The sequence below is a fragment of the Tachyglossus aculeatus genome, chromosome 25 (genome assembly GCF_015852505.1).
Source record: "Tachyglossus aculeatus isolate mTacAcu1 chromosome 25, mTacAcu1.pri, whole genome shotgun sequence".
Lineage (NCBI taxonomy): Eukaryota > Metazoa > Chordata > Mammalia > Monotremata > Tachyglossidae > Tachyglossus > Tachyglossus aculeatus.
This window is the reverse complement of record NC_052090.1, coordinates 1,428,258-1,447,338: the sequence shown is the minus strand read 5'-3', so window position 1 is coordinate 1,447,338 and position 19,081 is coordinate 1,428,258. Positions and strand designations below refer to the sequence as shown.

The 19,081-nt window shown below is 47.3% G+C and overlaps 1 protein-coding gene across 1 annotated transcript in view; it reads right to left on the bottom strand.

Annotated features, from left to right (window-relative positions):
• The window catches only part of UNC80 (unc-80 homolog, NALCN channel complex subunit), a 146,648-nt gene that overhangs the window by 81,181 nt on the left and 46,386 nt on the right, over positions 1-19,081 (bottom strand). Inside the window, exons 15-23 of the mRNA XM_038766433.1 lie at positions 18,515-18,615; positions 17,393-17,479; positions 15,223-15,406; positions 9,994-10,088; positions 9,217-9,306; positions 8,669-8,770; positions 4,268-4,448; positions 3,429-3,697; positions 1,902-2,036 (exon numbers count right to left, since the gene is read on the bottom strand). Of these exons, the coding sequence (XP_038622361.1) occupies positions 1,902-2,036; positions 3,429-3,697; positions 4,268-4,448; positions 8,669-8,770; positions 9,217-9,306; positions 9,994-10,088; positions 15,223-15,406; positions 17,393-17,479; positions 18,515-18,615 (1,244 nt within the window). The remainder of the gene's footprint in view (positions 1-1,901; positions 2,037-3,428; positions 3,698-4,267; positions 4,449-8,668; positions 8,771-9,216; positions 9,307-9,993; positions 10,089-15,222; positions 15,407-17,392; positions 17,480-18,514; positions 18,616-19,081) is intronic.

The window sequence follows — 19,081 nt, the reverse complement described above, 5'->3', positions numbered from 1 at the left end:
CCTCCCTTCCTTCTCCTTGCCTGGGCTTGTTCAGGGTCTCCAAAACCCCAACCTAAACGGCTCTCCTGATTGGTGATGTCATCCTCTGAGGCTCCCTAGCAGTCCCCATAAGCGCCGGGTCACTGGTTTGGGTGAAGTGTCCACAAAGAATTCCAACTGAGGAAAGGCCAAGGGGCCATTCATTCAATTGCATTTATTGAGCACTTACTGTGTGCAGAGCACTGTACTAAGCGCTTGGGAAGTACAAGTTGGCAACATATAGTGACGGTCCCTACCCAACAGTGGGCTCTTGTTAATCATTGCTTGGGTTAGCTCACTTGGCAATGACAGAGTTGTTTTCCTCCAAAGTTCCCAGTAAGGCTCGGGGGGCTCTTCTCTTCAAACCAGTCTTTCCAGAGAAGACACAAGAAGACACTTGTGAATAGACACAAGTGTCAGCTGGGCAGAGATTACATCAGTCAGTGGTATTTATCAAGCACTTACTGTGTGCAGAGCACTGTACTAAGGGCTTGGGGGAGTACAACAGAATTATCCCTGCCCATAATGAGATAACAGTTTAGAGGGGAGAAGACTTGTGTGTGTTTTCACATGGGGTGTCGCTGCACAGTGTCACTGTGACTGGGAGGAAGGGGAAGCGCCACACCGCCCCTCTTTCTCCCTCTCCCCTCTCCCCCAACCAGCAACCGCCTTTGCTTTTCAAAGAATGAGTCACAGGGAGAAGATTCCAGTGGTTGCCCATCCACCTCCACTTAATAATAATAATGATGGCACTTATTAAGCACTTACTATGTGCAAAGCACTGTTCTAAGCACTGGGGAGGTTACAAGGTTGGTCCACGGGGGGCTCACAGTCTTAATCCCCATTTTACAGATGAGGTAACTGAGGCACAGAGAAATGAAGTGACTTGCCCAAAGTCACACAGCTGACAAGTAGCGGAGCCGGGATTTGAACCCATGACCTCTGACTCCAAAGCCCGGGCTCTTTCCATTGAGCCACGTTGCTCACCGTTGGCTTTAGAGCATTCCACCACCTTGCCCCTTCTTACCTCGCCTAGCTACTCTTCTTCTACAAACCAGCCCCCACACTTTGCTCCTCTGGTACTAACCTTCCCACTGTGCCTCACTCTCGCCTGTCTCACCGCCGACCCCTGGCCCACATCCCTCCTCTGGCCTGGATCGCCCTCCCTCTTCAAATCCGACAATTACTCTCTCCTCACTTCATGGCCTTATTGAAGGCTCACTCCTCCAAGAGGCCTTCCCTGACTAGCCCCCTTCTTTCCTCTCTCTCACTACCTTCTCCGTAGCCCTAACTTGCTCCCTGTGTTCTTCCCCTCTCCCAGCCCAACTGCACTTATGTACGTGTCCGTAACATTTATTTGTATTCATGTCTGTCTCTCCCCAAAACTGCAAGCTTATTGTGGGGAGCGAATGTGTCTGTTTATTGTTATACTGTACTTTCCCAAACAACACTGTGCTTCGCACATTGTAAGCGCTCAATAAATACGACTGAATGAATGAATGAAGAGGCGGAGGGGAGGGAGGAGAGGTGCACCAGGAAATGCTAGTTAGTCAAGGTGATGTGTGGTGGAGGGGACGGGGAGAATGCTCCTAACTCCTGTTTCTGCCCCCTCATCCCTCAAGGTAAAACCCCTCCCAGTCTGACAGCTGAAGCCTCCTTACATTTCCCCTCCATCTCTGCTACCGCTCCGACTGGTGGCCTGTAATGACATCACCAAGGGTCACATGTTGCTGGGGAGGGTGCCCACTAAATAGTCCTCCAGGCCCAGACTTTAGTTACCCCGGTTCTGGCTCCCGTGGATGGGGCCGGTGTGTATGGGCCCATGGTGTCCCGGTAGTTCCGGGGGCTCCCTGGGAAGCAGGACCAAGACCCCTGGTACTCACAGGGAACTCTAGGAGGGGTGCCACACTGGCAAACAGCTGCAGGACGAAGGGCTTGCGGTGTAGAATGTAAAACTGGTGGCAGGCAAATTCGATGGCTTGGCGCAGCTGCGGGTTGCTCTCGTAGTCGGCATAGACCTGAGAAGAGAGAAACGCACTCAGTGAGGAGACGTTTGCCAGGCCAGTTCCTTGGGGCCCCTGGGTGCAGGGAACCAACAGTGTCCCTCATGAGCAGGTGACCAGAATGCTGTCCTGGCACTTTGAAGCCAGTGGGGCGGCCTGGGGCTAGTGTAGCTGATGGCGGTGGGACCCCCCATCCCATGATGGTCGGTTTGCTTTGCTTTGCTGGCTAAAGGTCACGGCTGTGGCTCTCTGTTAAGCCAGGCATGGATTTAGGATGGGGAAGCCATTCTCTGGGCACCTTCCCCATTCGGGCTCCCAGTACAGTCCTGGATGGAGCGGCCAGGCACCCACAGGGCAACCCTCAGCCACTGGGCAACCAATGGCCTAGGCCAAGTGTGGGTGCAAGTGTGTACACCTGTTTCTCCTGAACATTCTGATAGTGTCTCCTTGTGCTACCATGTGCAGTTCACCTCAGAGAGCAGTGAAGTTTGGTTGTGAGATAGACAACTTCCTGGTCTTTTTGAGGTCTAGGGCCAAGGGTGGAACGTAACTCTGGGCCCTGCAGAGAGCAGGAATTAAAGGGGAGACAGAGAAATACCTGGCGGGAGGGAGAGATCCATAGATCCGAGAGAAAGGGATAGGCAGTGTGGCCTAGTGGAAAGAGCACAGTACCAGGAGCTGGATGATCTGGGTTCTAATTCTGATTCTGCCACATGTCTGCAGGGGGACCTTTGACAAGCAACTTAACTGCTCTGGGCTTCAGTTTCCTCAGAGGTAAAATGGGGTTTAAATATACATTCTCCCGCTCTCGGATTGTGAGCTCCATGGGGGACAGGGACTGTGTCTGATTTGATTATCCTTTAATTAGCCAGGTGTTTATCTTGGCCCATAGTATGTGCTTATGGGCAGTCAGAGAGAGGAACAGACAAAGAGGCAGGAGAAATACAGATAAAGACAGGGAAGAGAGAAGGAGAACAGGGCCTGCATTTAAAGGGGGAACTCCCTGACTGGCTTCACTGGAGTGGAAAGAGAAAAAGGCCATTTTTTTTAAAAATGGCATTTGTTAAGCACTTACTGTGTGTCAAGCACTGTTGTAAGCACTGGAATAGATCAAGTGGGACACAATCCCTGTCTCATATGGCACTCACAGTCATGTAGAAGGGAGAAAAGATATTGAATCCCCATTTTACAGTTGAGAAAACTAAGGCACAGAGAAGTGAACTGGCTTCTCTCGGTCACACAACAGGCAAGTGACGGGGCCAGGATTAGGACCCAGGTCCTCTGGCCCCCAGGCCCATGCTTTATCCACTAAGTAACATTCCTTCCCCATCTTCTCTAATTCTAGTTCTTGTTGACCTGTCATTGAGCCAGGGATCTGTGCCGGGTGGCCAGAGCTGTCGGACGAACCTGCAGCATGGTGGGGAGAATCCACTGGTACCCGCTGAGGGAGAAAAGATGGTTGAAGTGAACGGCGGTATTAATGACGGTGGCAGCATACTGCCTCAGCAAAGCACTATCTTCTGGGTGGAGGATCAGAGCTCCATTGAAGACGTTGAGGAAGAGCATGATTTCATCTCCCCAAGGGAACTCACTGGGCATGCCCAGAAACATCTCCTCCAAGAGTTTAATCCACAGACTCTTCTGAAGGGTGTCCAGGCCAAAGAGCTCCTTCCCAGCTGCAATGGAAAAACAGAGGTAAGCACCTGGAATTTGATCCCTCAGAGGTAGGAAAGCAGAGATACCCACATTACCCAAGCAGATTTGGATCGAGTGGTCACTGGAGGGGGAGTTAGAGATGGAGAAGGGGGAGAATTAGGGGCACTGGATAGTTCATCCCAAACCATGAAGGACGGGTGTCCAAGACGGCAGCCAGCACACAGTTCCTGCTAGCCTCCTGGGGCCTCTGACGGAGATTGACTCCTTCTGCTGGCTTCCTGAAGGCCCTTGCTAGTCTGGATTCATTCATTCACATTTCTTGAGCACTTACCTTGTGCACAACACTGAACTAAGAGCTTGGGAAAGTACAATACAACAAGGGTTGAGTAGGGTAGAGCTGTTCACGGGCTGATGTTCAGTTTATTCCTCTCTGGCCCTGGACAGCAGACCAAGCCCAGACCTCAGGTATTAGATTTAAATTCATCCCTTGGGAAAATTACCTCTTTATGTCTTTATGCGCTCTTAAGACACCTAGACCCATACAGGAAACACAAGGGAAGCGGAAGAAGCAGAGATCGGGTCCCACCTACCTTGAGGATCACTAAAGAGGGAGAACTCAGCGTCGATGGCACTGCGGGGGAAGGAGGGCAGCCGCAACAGGTCCTCCTGGAGCATGGAGACGTGGGACTGCTTATGGGCCGTGGGGATTTTCTGGGTCAGAGAGATGAGGAACAGGACACGCCCCACTTCCTCCAGCTTTCGGGTGAACACCTAGGGAGAAAGGCACCAACAACGCAGACCCAGATCAGGGATTCTGGGGCAGCTAAGAGTGTTGGCCTGGGTGGGCCCACTCGCAGTCCCTCTAGACTGTCAGCTAAGTGCTCGGTGAGGACTGTCGATCGATCGATTGACTGATTGCTCAGGAACTCAGTGGGAGGACACTGCTTAACTGCTGCTTTTCAGCTGCTTCTATCCCTGTGACGCCAGAAGGAGTTTCGAACCAGGAATTTCCAGGATTGATGGGGCTGACTGGGTGTCCTGGGAAAGTGACAGTCAGCCAGTGGTGTGCAAACACCACCATGGCCCCAAGCCATCCCCTGACAAATAGGTAGTCCCGCTTTGGATGATCCGGCTGATCTACCCCAGCGCTTAATACAGTGCTTGGCTTACAGTAAGCACTGAACAATGATTATTATTATTGTTACTTAAAGGGAGCACTGTTCCTGTTCTGAACCTGTCATCAGTCTGCCTGGAAGTTTCCCTATAGTCATCATGGGGGTCATTCATTTATTTATTCATTCGTTCATTCAATCACATTTACTGAGCACCCTCTGAGCACCTGTCATAGCCCTATCCTGGGTCCCCTTCTCTTCTCACTTCATACTGACTCATTCAGGGGATTCATCCAGTACTGTCACTTCGTTCACCCACCCAAATTCATCTGGCTAAGACCCTACCTCTAACCTCCTCAACAATCATGCATTTCCTCTTGCTTCCAGGACATCTCCTCTTGGATGTCTCACTGGCAGCTGAAACTCAGTACAACTAAAACAGAACTTACAATGATGGTATTTATTAAGCATTTACTATGTGTCAAGTCCTGTTCTAAACATCTGGGGTAAAGACAAGTTCATCACATGCTGGACCCTAGTCCCTTTCCCATATGGGGTTCCCTGCCCTCACAGTAGGAGGGAGGACAGATACTGAATCCCCATTTTATGGATGAGGAAACTGAGACCCATAGAAGTTAAATGACTTGCCCCAGGTCCCACAGCAAACAACTGGCAGAGTCAGAATTTGAACTCAAGTTCTGACTCCCAGGGCCCAGCTCTTTCCACTAGGCCATGCCGCTTCTCAAGGCCCTCCAGTAGCTCTCTCCCTCTTACTTAAATAACAATTGAGGTATTTGTTAAGTGCTTACTGTGTGCCAGGCACTGATTAAGCGCTGGGTGGACAAGCAAATGTCAGCTTCTTCAGCTGCTCTAGCCCAAGTGATAATTTTTGATCCCCTCCAAGCTAACCTTTACATGATACCTCATTCTTATGCCTCATTCTTAACTCTCTTGTCCCTGATCTGTTGACCACAACCTTCCTCCTTCCTGGAGCTCCTTCCCTGTTCAAATCTGGCAGACCACAACGCTCCCCATCATCACAGTCCTTCTGAAAACCTGCCTCCTCCAGAAACCATTCTCCAATTCAGTTTCACCCTCTAGGCTGTGTCAACGCGACAGGCCCTCAGCATAGTCTGGACAGATGTCTGGCTCAATCAATCTCTGGGATGGCTTATTAATCAATCAATGGAGTGTTTTGAGTGCTCACTCTGTGCAGAGCACTGAACTAAGTGCCTGGGAGAGTACAATCTAGAGTTGATCTTTAGCACTTATGCATCTTTTGGATTCTGCACTTATTTACAATTATTTACCTATCTGTGTAGTGATAGTATTTATTCAGTGCATATTGTGTGCAGAGCTCTGTACCAAGCACTGGAGAGAATACCTAAGCACTGGAGAGAATACACAGAAGGGCATTAAACATGATCCCTATCCCTCAGTGGGGATCCGACATTCTAAATACAATCTATCCCTCTGTACTCCTGCAACCCATTGCTATAGTATTATTTCTTTCTCTCATTTCAACTGTCTGTAAATAACTTGGGTGACCGGTCACTGTTCACAGAGAATGCGAGCCTCTAGAGGGTAAGAATCAATCAATCAGTGGGTTTTATTGAGCAATTACTATGTGCAGAGCACTATACTAAGCGCTTGGGAGAGTACAATAAAGCAGAATGAGCCAAAATGTTACCAGCTCATAATGAGCTTACAGTCTGGGGAGGAGACTGACAACAATATGAATAAATCAATAATTTTATAATATATAATTTAAAGATGTACATAAGTGCCAGGGGGCTGGGGTGGGGCAAATATCAAAATCATTCATTCAGTCTTTCAATCTTATTTATTGAGCACTTACTACGAGCAAAACACTGTACTAAGTGCTTGGGAGAGTACAATTCAACAACAAACAGACAAGTTCCCTGCCTATGACGAGCTCACAGTCTAATGTCCAAAGGTCACAGATCCAAGTGCATAGATGGAGTGAATAGGAACGGTGTTCCCTGCTCTTTTGCACACTTCTTAGGTGAGCACTTAGGTCAGTGCCACACCCACAGTAGGTGCTCAATAAATACTACTGATTGAATGATTTTTCTTGGTTGGTTGGCCTGTGTCATGGATTGCTCGAGGGTGGTTTGGAGCCAGTGGGAGGTAACAGTCAGGAATAGACACAGTCCCTGGACTCTCCTGGCAAATGGGTGGTGATTAATAGTAGAGCCAGGCCAGCACAATCCAAGACATAAACCCACCCAGATTTTGCAGGAATTTACGATTGTTCCATATAGCTCCAGCCAGTGGCTTAGTGGCAAGAGATTGCAGGCTTGAGAGTCAGAGGATGTGGGTTCTAATTCCACCTCCGCCACTTGTCTGCTGTGTGAGCTTGGGCCAGTCACTTAACTTCTCTGTGCCTCAGTTACCTCATCTGTAAAACGGAGATTAAAAGTGTGAGCCCCACGTGGGACAACCTGATTACCCTGTATCTCCCCCACTGCTTAGAACAGTGCTTGGCACACAGTAAGCATTTAACAAATGCTCCCCCTTCTAGACTGTGAGCCCGTTGTTGGGTAGGGACCTTCTCTATATGTTGCCAATTTATAATAATAATAATAATAATAATGGCATTTGTTAAGCGCTTATTATGTGCAAAGCACTGTTCTAAGTGCTGGGGAGGTAACAAGGTGATCAGGTTGTCCCACGGGGAGCTCACAGTCCTAATTCCCATTTTACAGATGAGGTAACTGAGGCACAGAGAAGTTAAGTGACTTGCCCAAAGTCACACAGCTGACAATTGGCGGAGCCGGGATTTGAACCCATGACCTCTGACTCCAAAGCCCATGCTCTTTCCACTGAGCCATGGTACTTCCCAAGTGCTTAGTACAGTGCTCTGCACACAGTAAGTGCTCAATAAATACGATTGAATGAATGAATGAATGAATGAATGAATAAATTCAACTGGTCTTCGATGTTTCAGAATGGACCAAACTCACAGATGTCTGCTATGTGAACACTTTGGCAGAATGATGATTCAAAAGATTAGGAAGCTCTTGGCAATATTCAGGCAATGCTCTCATGAATGAGAAATAAATATGAAGAGTAAAAGCTTTCTTTCTTTTTTTAATGGTATTTGTTAAGCGCTTACTGTGTGTCAAACACTGTTCGAAGTGATGGGGTAGGTAAAGGTTCATTAAGTTGCACATATTCCCTGTCTCCCATGCGGCTCACAGTCTGAGTAGGAGGGAGAACAGATATTTAATCCCCATTTTACAGTTGAGAAAACTGAGGCACAAAGAAGTTAAGTGACTTGTCCAAGGTCACATAGCAAGAGTATGGTTTAGAACCCAGTTCCTCTGATTCTGGATTAGAACCTATATCCTCTGACTTTCTTAGGGGCTTTTTAAACATACTGAGTTATGCATCTGTATTCCTGATAAGAGCTGTAGTTGTCAAAGAATGACAGCAGAAGGAAGATGCAGCTATCTAACTGCAGATTTGCTTTAATAAGTATGACCAATCAAATGTCTTTTCTGCAACTTTTGTGTTAGTAAAACAATCAATCGGTGGTATTTATTAAGCACCTATGTGTAGAGCACTGTATTTAGTGCTTGGGAAAGCACAAGAAATTATGTCGACCCAAATCCAGTCCTCAAGGGTCTTACAGTCTAGCTGGGGAGACAGACATTAAAACAATTTTAAATACTGGCTTTCCCTCTGTTAATATTAATACCTTCCGACAAAGTTTTTGGTCTGGTTTGTGATCAGATCTGCGAGTTCCCATCCTTCTCACCGGATTGAAGGGTCCCACAAAGATCCACAAAGACAACTTGGAGAGCAGCAGCTTCAGCCCTGAAGATAGGGATCAGGTTGGGAAGGGGAGCGTACCTGTTTCTGAATGAGCTCCTGGCCTTTTTCTGGATGCATATGGACGAGGTTCAGCTGTGGAGAGACGGACCTTCGGAAGGGGTAAATATCCCGCACATAGGTCTGAGAAAGAAGCAGATGAAGCGGAAAAGAAGGGTCAAGAGTCTTGCATCAATAAGGGACACTCCTCTTCAATCCTGGAGGTAATTGCTCATTCTCTTCATTGGCCCCGATGCTTCAGTGAACCAAGGTGATTGAGCTACTCGCCACTGTAAACTGCTCTGGACGCCTCAGAGTCGGAAAACACTCTCCCAGAACCCAGGTACCAGATAAGGGGCAGGAACACAAAAAGAGGCACTGAAATTTTACCATGGAGAATGGAGGTCAATCCAAAACAATAGACTGATCCCTTTCATTTCTGTATGTGAAATAAGAAAACCCAAGTAGGAAAAACCTAGATTTCTAACTATGGGGGAGATCTTGATTTGGCCCTTGGATGAGGACAGACTAAATTATCGGGGCAGAAGTGTGAAACGTGGAAAGAAAATGGCATGATCACGTGGGCCCACCTTGTTATAGTGGATGAGATTCCACCGTTTGTCCATCAAGAAGTAGTGAGTTGACTGGGTTTCAGGTATGTTAAAAAATTCCAAACACTCCTGGAATAGAAACACAGCAATGCTGTCATCAGCTGGTGCCTGTTTCGGGAAAAATGGACTCCAGCGCCATCACAGCTTTATCACAGAATTGTAGAAAGGAAGTGGGCTTCAACTGGGATGAGTGTTTATCAATCAATTATATTTATTGCAAGCTTACTGTGTGCAAAGCATTGTACTAAGTGCTTGGGAGAGTACAGCAGATTTGGTAGACGCGTTCCATGCCCACAAGGAGCTTACAAGTCAAAAATCTCCTAGCCAAAACCAACAGCAACCGTGGAATCCAGGTGGAAAGGGTGGAATCCAGTGTGAGGGAACATGTCTCCCTTTCTTTTAGTAAGCACAATGCCAGCGGATCTTGCCTGAACAACCTCTTCTCTGAGTAGAAGGGCTTTAGAGGTGTACGTTTCTCTGACCAGAGTGCCATTTTTCATTATGCAATCTGTTGAGCATGTCATTTGGGATGTAGGGAATGTTTTCCCCAAATTGTGAGGCAATTGGAGGGAACAAATTCTTTGTGGGCATGTGTGTAGCATTGGAACATGTGCATCTGCAACATGATTTTAATATGAGTGCTGACAAGAATACCACCCTTGTGTTATAAGAGGATTGGGTGTATTTTCAAAATTGATGCCCAACCAGGAAGGTGCAGACATTCTACTTCACTACGAATTACAAAGACATTTTGACCTTTAGAAGAGCTTCAAATTGGGTGTCTTCATGAACTGGTAACTGGGTTGGGATGTCACATTCGTTCTGTCCATGTACAACCAGGGTCTTGGTGCCTAGGAGGAAAGATGTATTCATTAAATCATTAATTCAATCGTATTTATTGAGCGCTTACTGTGTGCAGAGCACTGTACTAAGTGCTTAGAAAGTACAATTCGGCAACATATAGAGACAGTCCCTATCTAACAACGGGCTCACAGTCTAGAAGGGGGAGACAGACAGCAAAACAGAACAAGTAGACAGGTGTCAATACCAACAAAATAAATAGAATTATAGATATATACACATCATTAGTCAAATAAAGAGTAATAAATATGTACAGATCTACACAAGTGCTGTGGGGAGGGAAAGAGGGTAGGGCAGAGGGAGGGAGGGAGGGAGTGAGGGCAATAGGGAGGGGAGGAAGAGGAGAGGATAAGGTGGTGGGGCTCAGTCTGGGAAGGCCTCCTGGAGCAGGTGAGCTCTCAGTAGGGCTTTGAAGAGAGGAAGAGAGCTAGTTTGGTGGATGTGTGGAGGGAGGGCATTCCAGGCCAGGGGGAGGACATGGGCCAGGGGTCGATGGCGGGACAGGTGAGAATGAGGTACAGTGAGGAGCTTAGCGGCAGAGGAGCGGAGTGTGTGGGCTGGGCTGGAGAAGGAGAGAAGGGAGGTGAAGTAGGAGGGGGCAAGGTGATGGAGAGCTTTGAAGTCAATAATGAGGAGTTTTTGCTTCATGCGAAGGTTGAAGGGCAACCACTGTTACTGTCTTCTAGACTGTGAGCCCGTTGTTGGGTAGGGACCATCTCTATACGTTACCAACTTATACTTCTCAAGTGCTTAGTACAGTGCTCTGCACACAGTAAGTGCTCAATAAATAAGATTGAATGAATGAACCACTGGAGATTTTTGAGGAGGGCAGTGACATGCCCAGAGAGTTTCTGTAAAATCATCTTCCATATCCACATCTGCTTCCATGACCACCCAACTTCAGAACTCACATGAAGAGCAAACACAAAAGCATTTTGAATGATGGTGAGCATTCTTGGGAGCAGCCCCTTCCCAGGCCCAGAGTTCCTGTGGGGGCCACTGGGCCTTCTGGGATGGTGGACAGTGTGGAAGCAACATCCCTCAATCAATCAATCAGTCAATTGTATTTATTGAGCACTTACTATTCTCAGAGCACTGTACTAAGCACTTGGGTGAGTAAAATATAAAAGAGTTGGTAGACATATTCCATGTCGACAACAAGCTTACAGTCTCTAGACATTAATATCAATACATAAATTATGGGTATATGGCGCTGATCAGGGTAGGATGTGAGTAAATGGAGCAAGTCAGAGCGAAGCAGAAAGGAGTGGGAGAACAAGAAACGAAGGCTTATTCAGGGAAAGCCTTTTGGAGGAGATGTGCCTTCAGTAAAGCTTTCAGTGTAGGAAGACTGATCCTTTGTCGGTTATGAAGTGGGAGGGCGTTCCAAGTCAGAGGCAGGGCTTGGGCGAGAGGTCAGCGGTGAGATAGATAAGATAGAGGTTGGCATTAGAAAGAGTGAAGAGTGTGGGCTGGGTTGCAGTAGGTGAGCAGCTAAGTGAGTAAGGAGGGGGCAAGACAACTGAGTGCTTTAAAGCCAACGGTAACAAGTTTCTGTTCGATGCTGAGGAGAATGGGCAACCACTGGAGATTTTTGAAGAGTGGGGAAACATGGCCAAAAATTTTTGTAGAGAAATGATCCAGGCAGCAGAGTGAAGTAGGGACTAGAAAGGGGAGAGACAGGAGGCAGGGAGGTCAGCAAAGAGGCTGATACAGTTATTAAGGTGGGAAAGGGTAAGTGCTTGGATAAATGTAGTATCAGTTTGGATGGAGAGGAAAGGACAGATTTCAGTGACGTTGTGAAGGATTTAGTATTTGACTGAATATGTAGGTTGAATGAGAGAATTGAGTCAAGTTTGTCGGCTTGTGAGACAGGAAGGATGGTGGTGCTGTCTAAGCTGATGGGAAAATCAAGGGGAGGACGGGGTTTGGGTGGGAAGATAAGGAGTTCTGTTTTGGCCACGTTAAGTTTGAGGTGATGGTAGGACATCCAAGAAGAGATATCTTGAAGGAAAGAGGAAATGCAAGATTGAAGAGATGGGGAGAGATCTGGGCTGGAGATGCAGATTTGTGAATCATCCGCACAGAGGTGGTAGTTGAAGCCATGGCAGTGAATGAGTTCTCCAAGGGAGTGGGTGTAGATGGAGAATAGAGGGGGACCTTGACGGACTCCCACATATAAGGGGTGGGAGGCAGAGGAGGGGCCCATGAAAGAGATGGAGAATGAGCGACCAGAAAGATAGAACCAGGAGAGGACAGTGTCAGTGAAGTCAAGGTTGGATAATGTTTCCAGGACAAGGGGGTGGTCGACAGTGTTGAAGGAAGCTGAGAGGTCCAGGCGAATTAGGATGGAGTAGAGGCTGTTGGATTTGGCAAGAAGATTATTTGTGACCTTTGAAAGGGTGGTTTCTGTGGAGTAAAGGGGGTGGAGGGGCTCAAGGAAAGAATTGGAAGAGAGAAACTTGAGACAGTGGGTGTGGACAACTTGCTCAAGGAGTGTGGAGAGGAATGGTTCAGTGGGAGACGGGGTGATAAATGGATAGAGCTGTAGGGTCAAGGGAGGGTTTTATTAGGATGGGGAGACGTGAGTATGATTGAAAGCAGGGAGGAAGAAGCCATCAGGGAAGTCATTTAACTTCTCTTTGTCTCGATTTCCTCTACTGTAAAATAGGGATTCAATTCCTGTTCTCTCGTCTTTAGATGGTGAATCTCTCGCAAGACAGACCGTGTTCAATCTGACGATCTTGTATCGATCCTGATCAATCAATCAATGGTATTTACTGAGTGCTTACTGTGAGGTGAGCACTGTACTAAGTGCTTGGAAAAGTATAGCAGAGTTGGTAAGTGTGATTCCTGCCCACAAGGAGCTTACTACAGTCTACAGGAGAAGAGAGACATCGAAGTAGATGAGGGAGAGGAAAAATAGTAGAGTGCTTGGCACATAGTAAGCACTTAACAAATATCACAATTATTATTATTGTTATTATTAACAATAACACAAGTTTTCCTCACTATGGAGTTTTGCAAGGATGTAACTTGTTTTTTAGGAGATCTGATTGCAATCGGATTGTGAGAAGCAGCATGGCTCAGTGGCTTTGGAGTCAGAGGTCATGGGTTCAAATTCCTTCACCACTAGTCAGCTGCGTGACTTTGGGCAAGTCACTTAACTTCTCTGGGCCTCAGTTAACTCATCTGTAAAATGGGGATTAAGACTGTGAGCCCCCCGTGGGACAACCTGATCACCTTGTAACCTCCCCAGCGCTTAGAACAGTGCTTTGCACATAGTAAGCACTTAATAAATGCTATCATTATTGTTATTATGAGTGGACTCCAGAGAGGCTAATCCACCAATGCTCAAGGTTTGTATTTATTGTGTACCACAAACGGTCCACGCATAGGTAAGTAGTGTCCCAGAATACACCTTCTTACAACTAAGGATCTCCATTAACTATATGGAGTTGGACACTGTCTCTAAGTTCTTCAACCAAGGCAACCAAGTGAATTTAGAAGTTGTCTTCTGGAAGACTTTTAAACAGTATGGTGGTAACAAAGTATCATGCTTAGACCAAACTTCAGGTTGAAGTTTGGAGGTTTCAAACTAGGAGGACTGGAGGTTTAAGGTTGGAGGTTTCAGTTTGAAGGTCCAGAGAATTCTAGTGCTGAACAACTGTCTCCAGAGTTATGAGCCCCAGATGGTTTACGTCAGCCACATTGCAACCCCCACCCTCAACTCCTGTCAACCTCCTAAGAAAGATTCATCAGGATCATCTATGGGCCCAGCTCAGCTATCAAAATGCAGACAGGACCGTCAATGACAAAGCTGGGGAACAAGGTCAGTCTACCAGCAGTGAAGCTCTGCTCTCCTCAACACAGTTTTGCTAGGAGGAAAATCAATGACAATAGGATACACCCACAGTGCCTGTTTGGAGAGCTGAAATAGGTCAACTGAAAGCATGAAGGACAGAGCAAATGATGTAGGGATTCCAGGAATCACAGTCTTAGACAGTGAGGCCCAGCAGAGGACTGGACAGAGATAGCTGCAGCGGACAGACCAGCCCAATGTTCTGCAATTAATTAAAGGGCAACTTGTTTCGATTATAAACCCCGCAATTATAATAATGGGGTATTTGTTAAGTACTTCCTGTGTGCTGAGCACTGTATAATAATAATAATAATTGGCATTTGTTAAGCGCTTACTATGCGCAAAGCACTGTACTAAGCGCTGGGGAGGATACAGGCTGATCAGGTTGTCCCACGTGGGGCTCACAGTCTTAATCCCCATTTTACAGATGAGGTAACTGAGGCCCAGAGAAGTTAAGTGACTTGCCCAAGATCACACAGCAGACATGTGGTGGAGTCAGGATTCGAACCCATGACCTCTGACTCCAAAGCCCAGGCTCTTTCCACTGAGCCACGCTGCTTCTCACTGTATGAAACACTGGGGTGGATATAAGACAATCAAGTCCCACACGGGGCTCACAGTCTAAGTAGGAGGGAGCATAGGCATTGAATCCTCATTCTGCAGACGAGGGAACCGAGGCACAGAGAAGTTAAGTGACTTGCCCAAGGTCACACATCAAGTAAATGGCAGAGCCAGGACTAGAAGCCAGGCCCGTGCTCTTTCCACTAGGCCACACTGCTTCCCAGAGTAAGAGGCCACACTGAAAACAGTGCAGGGTGGTACACAGAGCAAACACGTCAGCACGGTGGGGTATGGTCTTGGTTTGTGCCTGGTGTGGTGGGAACTGTCTTAGAACAGTGCTTTGCACATAGTAAGCACTAAATAAATGCCATTAAAAAAAAAAACTGTCCCTCCTACCTGACTGGTCTTTTCAGTCACAGACAGACACCCTCATAGGTAAGTGTCCTTTGGTTCCAAAGGACTGCTAGAGAGTAAACAGCAAAATGTTCTAAGGAACGAAATTCCAGTACACGTTCATTTGGGACAATAATCATCTCTTTTCCTACCCTGATGGCTCCTGGTGTTGGTGAACGGATCTCTCAGTAGCAATATGGAAAAGGAATTAACCGGTGCTTAATCAATGCTCAATCAGGGCTCACGCAGTGCTTATCTGAAGCTCATCCACTGTTCCACTGGTGCTCAAGAAAGCAGTCTTGGCTTACCTGGCATCGAAGCAGTGACCAATAACTTCACTTCACATTGTTCCTTCTTCATAGTCTGTTTGAGATCCTTGAAGAAAAGGCCCTCTACATAGCCCACTACCTCCCAGAGGAAAGTGAGAGTTGCTGAGATGGCATCCATTCCCCATTCACAGGGCGTACGCACAAAATACATGATCAATCCCACCTGAAAGGCACAGCAAGGAGGGGATTCAAAGCTCTGATGGATCGAGGACACATTGCTAGAGAAACATCTACCCGTTCCTCTCTACCCAGGGCCCTCCTCTTGGACAGCCCCATTTTTGGCTAGCCTGTCCTCCTTCTGGTGTTGACAAGGACCCAGCCAGACATCCATCACCCCCTACCTCAGCTCTGGCTGCTGAGTTCCTTGGTTTGGAAGTGGAGATTGTGTTTTTGGGGAACTGGGAAGTGTAAACAGCAGGTCTGGAACAAGAGAGTAGTCAGAGGTCCATCCTGTGACCTGCTTGGTTGATTGAGTGCTTACTGTATGCAGACCCCTGTATTAAGAACTTGGACGAGTACAATATAACAGAGCTGGAAGACACAATCCCTACCCACAACAAGCTCAAAATCTAAAGGGGGAGGCAGACATTAATTGACAAATAAATTACGGATATTTATTTAAGTGCTGTGGGGCTGAGGGATAGGTGAAAAAAGGGTGTAAATCCAAGTGCAAGGGTGACACAGAAGGGAATGGGAGAAGAGGAAATGAGGGTTTAGTCGAGGAAATCCTCTTGGAGGAGATGTGAATTTAATAAGACTTTGAAGGTGGGGAGCGTGATGGTCTATCAGAAATGAAGGGGAAGGGAGTTCTAGGCCAGAGGCAGGACATGAGCAGGCTATGAGATAGGTTTAGGTTCTGAAAGTTTCCATGAAGAACCTTTTGCGGATTTATGCCTCCTAATATAAGTTAAATGACATAGTTCTTTTGTTCCATCGGGCACCACTCTATTAGGGGTTAGTCATATCTTCCTCACCAAATACAGAAATTGGTTGGTTCCCTGACTGGCCAAAACTAAGAGGGCTATCCTGTAATCCTAGTGGAAAGAGCATAGAATTGGGAGTCAGGAGACTGGGGTTCTAGTTCCAGCTCCACCCTTGCCTGCTGTGTGACATTGGGCTTCACTTTTGAAAGTTTCCTTATCTGTAAAATAAGGATGAAATACCTGTTCTCCCTCCTGTTTAGACTGTGATTCTGGTGTGGGACACAGATTGTGTCCAATCAGATATTTCTGCACTTACACCAGGGCTAAGCAGAATATTTGGCGCACAGCAAGTGCTTGATAAATGTCAAAATAATAATAATAATAATAATAATAATGGCATTTATTAAGTGCTTACTAGGTGCAAAGCACTGTTCTAAGCTCTGGGGAGGATACAAAGTGATCAGGTTGTCCCATGGGGGGCTCACAGTCTTAATCCCCATTTTACAGAAGAGGGCACTGAGGCACAGATAAGTTAACTGTGCCTTGCCCAAAGTCACACAGCTGACAAGTGGTGGGGCCGGAATTTGAACCCATTACCTCTGACTCCAAAGCCTGGGCTCTTTCCACTGAGCCACACTGCTTCTCTTGAGCCACGCTGCTTCTCTTCATCATCACTCAATCAAGTGTTATTATTATTATGGTATTTGTTGAGTGCTTACTATGTGTCAAGCACTGTTCAAAGCACTGGGGTAGATTCAGGTCAGATACAGTCTCTGTCCCACATGGGGCTCACAGTCTAAGTAGGAGGGAGTGCAGGCACTGAATCCAGGTGAGGAAACTGAGGCACAGAGAAGCTAACTGCCCAAGGTCACCCAGCAGGCAAGCTTGGAGCCAGGATTGGAACCCAGGTTCTCTGACTCTTAGCCCCATACTCTTTATAACCATTCTCTATGCTGACACAAAATAATCCCTCTCAGGAAATGGGAGAAATGCCATCCAGGTTCACAAACTACCTTCCTCCTAAATTCAGTCTCACGGCACCTAAATCTCAACTCCCCTACATCCTCTTGCTCACCCCCTTCCTTCTTCCTTCCATCAAATCCCCCAGACCATGACTTTCCTCAACAATGCTCTGCCCCATTAACTGTGCTTGATCTACAGATTAACTGAAATGACCACCCACTCGGACAATTTCTGAGATGTCACTAGACCATGCTGAAACTCACCAAGTAGTTAAACAGGATGTGAGACGTCTGAGCAGGGAAGTCTCCAATATTCAAGAGCAATTTTCTGAGCATATACATCAGTTCATCCTGAAAAAAGAACAAAGGTTGTTGTGTATGTATGCATGCACATGCATGCACGTGCATTTACACGCATGCATACACACATGCGCGCATATACACATGCCATCCTTTTCCCTCTCCACCTGCCAAGACCACTATCTATAACCCCTATCTTACGATGAAGTGGGGAAATATTTCATTACCTTTTGGCCCACATTTTCCTTTAAATTCTCCCTGTGTCTACAGAGAAACGGGTTCTCCAGGAAGGGAAACGAGTGTTTTCTTTCATCAGCCCTGTCCGCAAGAGTTTAAGGTTCGTTAGAGGTCTTATCTCATCTTTCCCTACATTTATCCTTTGGAGCAGACAGGCTAGGGGCTGGACTGCTGCATGCATGGAGAATCTGAGGCCCTGAAACCCAGGGTATCAGCCCACCATTCCAGCCTGCCCCGGGCATAGCGATCCCAGATGGTCAATGGGGCATTTGATTGGGGGCCCATTCTCGTTTCCCTTGTTCCTGTCAGGGGGTATTTCCTGGTGAGCCCCAGGGCTGCAGGTGCCACACCAGGCCTGGCCAGCCAGCCGCCATCAGACCAACACCCCTCTTCCTCCCCTTCCTGTCTTCCTTCTTCACCCCATAAACACGGCACGAGAAGAGGCCCTCACCTGTCAAATGGGGATTAAGACTCTGAGTCCCACGTGGAACAACCTGATTACCTTGTATTTCCCCCAGCGCTTAGAACAGTGGTTGGCCCACAGTAAGTGCTTAACAAATACCATCATTTTTATAGAGAAGCAGCGTGGCTCAGTGGAAAGGGCACAGGCTTGGGAGTCAGGGGTCATGGGTTCTTATCCCGGCTCTGCCACTTGTCAGCTGTGTGACCTTGGGCAAGTCACTTAACTTCTCTGCCTTAGTTACCTCATTTGTAAAATGGGGATTAAGACTGTGAGCCCCATGTGGGACGACCTGATTACCTTGTACCCCCCCAGCGCTTAGAACAGTGCTCAGCACATAGTAAGCGCTTAACAAATGCCATCATCATCATCATTATTATTATTATTACCTGTCGGTTGCTTATGGTGAGCTTTTCCAGGAAATGTCGAAGAACCGTGGAGGGGTCTTCAATCAAGCAGTTCCACAGGACCTGCTGGGCTACCGCACTCACTTCAAAAGAGAAGGATGGGTCAGAGTTCCTCTGGAGGAGCAGTATAGAACTAGACCATAGGATTACGGTATGAGAAATGTCCCCAACCTGCGTGAATTCTAGGGTTTTGGGGGGCATATACACTTCCATGCGTCCCCGAAAAACGTTGGCCCAGCAGAAGGTGGCAGGACAGGATGCAAGGAGTGCCCAACAAGAGAAATACGGTTGCTTTCAGAAGGGAGGCATTGGGCACAGTGTGGAATAGGGCCATACATAGCAAGCCCCGCTTGCTGCTGAAGTAAAGATGGCGGGGTTAGTGGTGGTGTCGCTTCCATGCCATATTTACTCCCAGGGGTTGCAGGCCTGAACTGTGGGGTGTGAGTGGAGTGGGTGGAAGCCACAGCCTTTACCTTTCCTCACCGGTTCCTCTACAACTCCAGTGCAAGCAGAACACAATGAAGCAGCAGGCAGCAGGGGGTCGCCTAT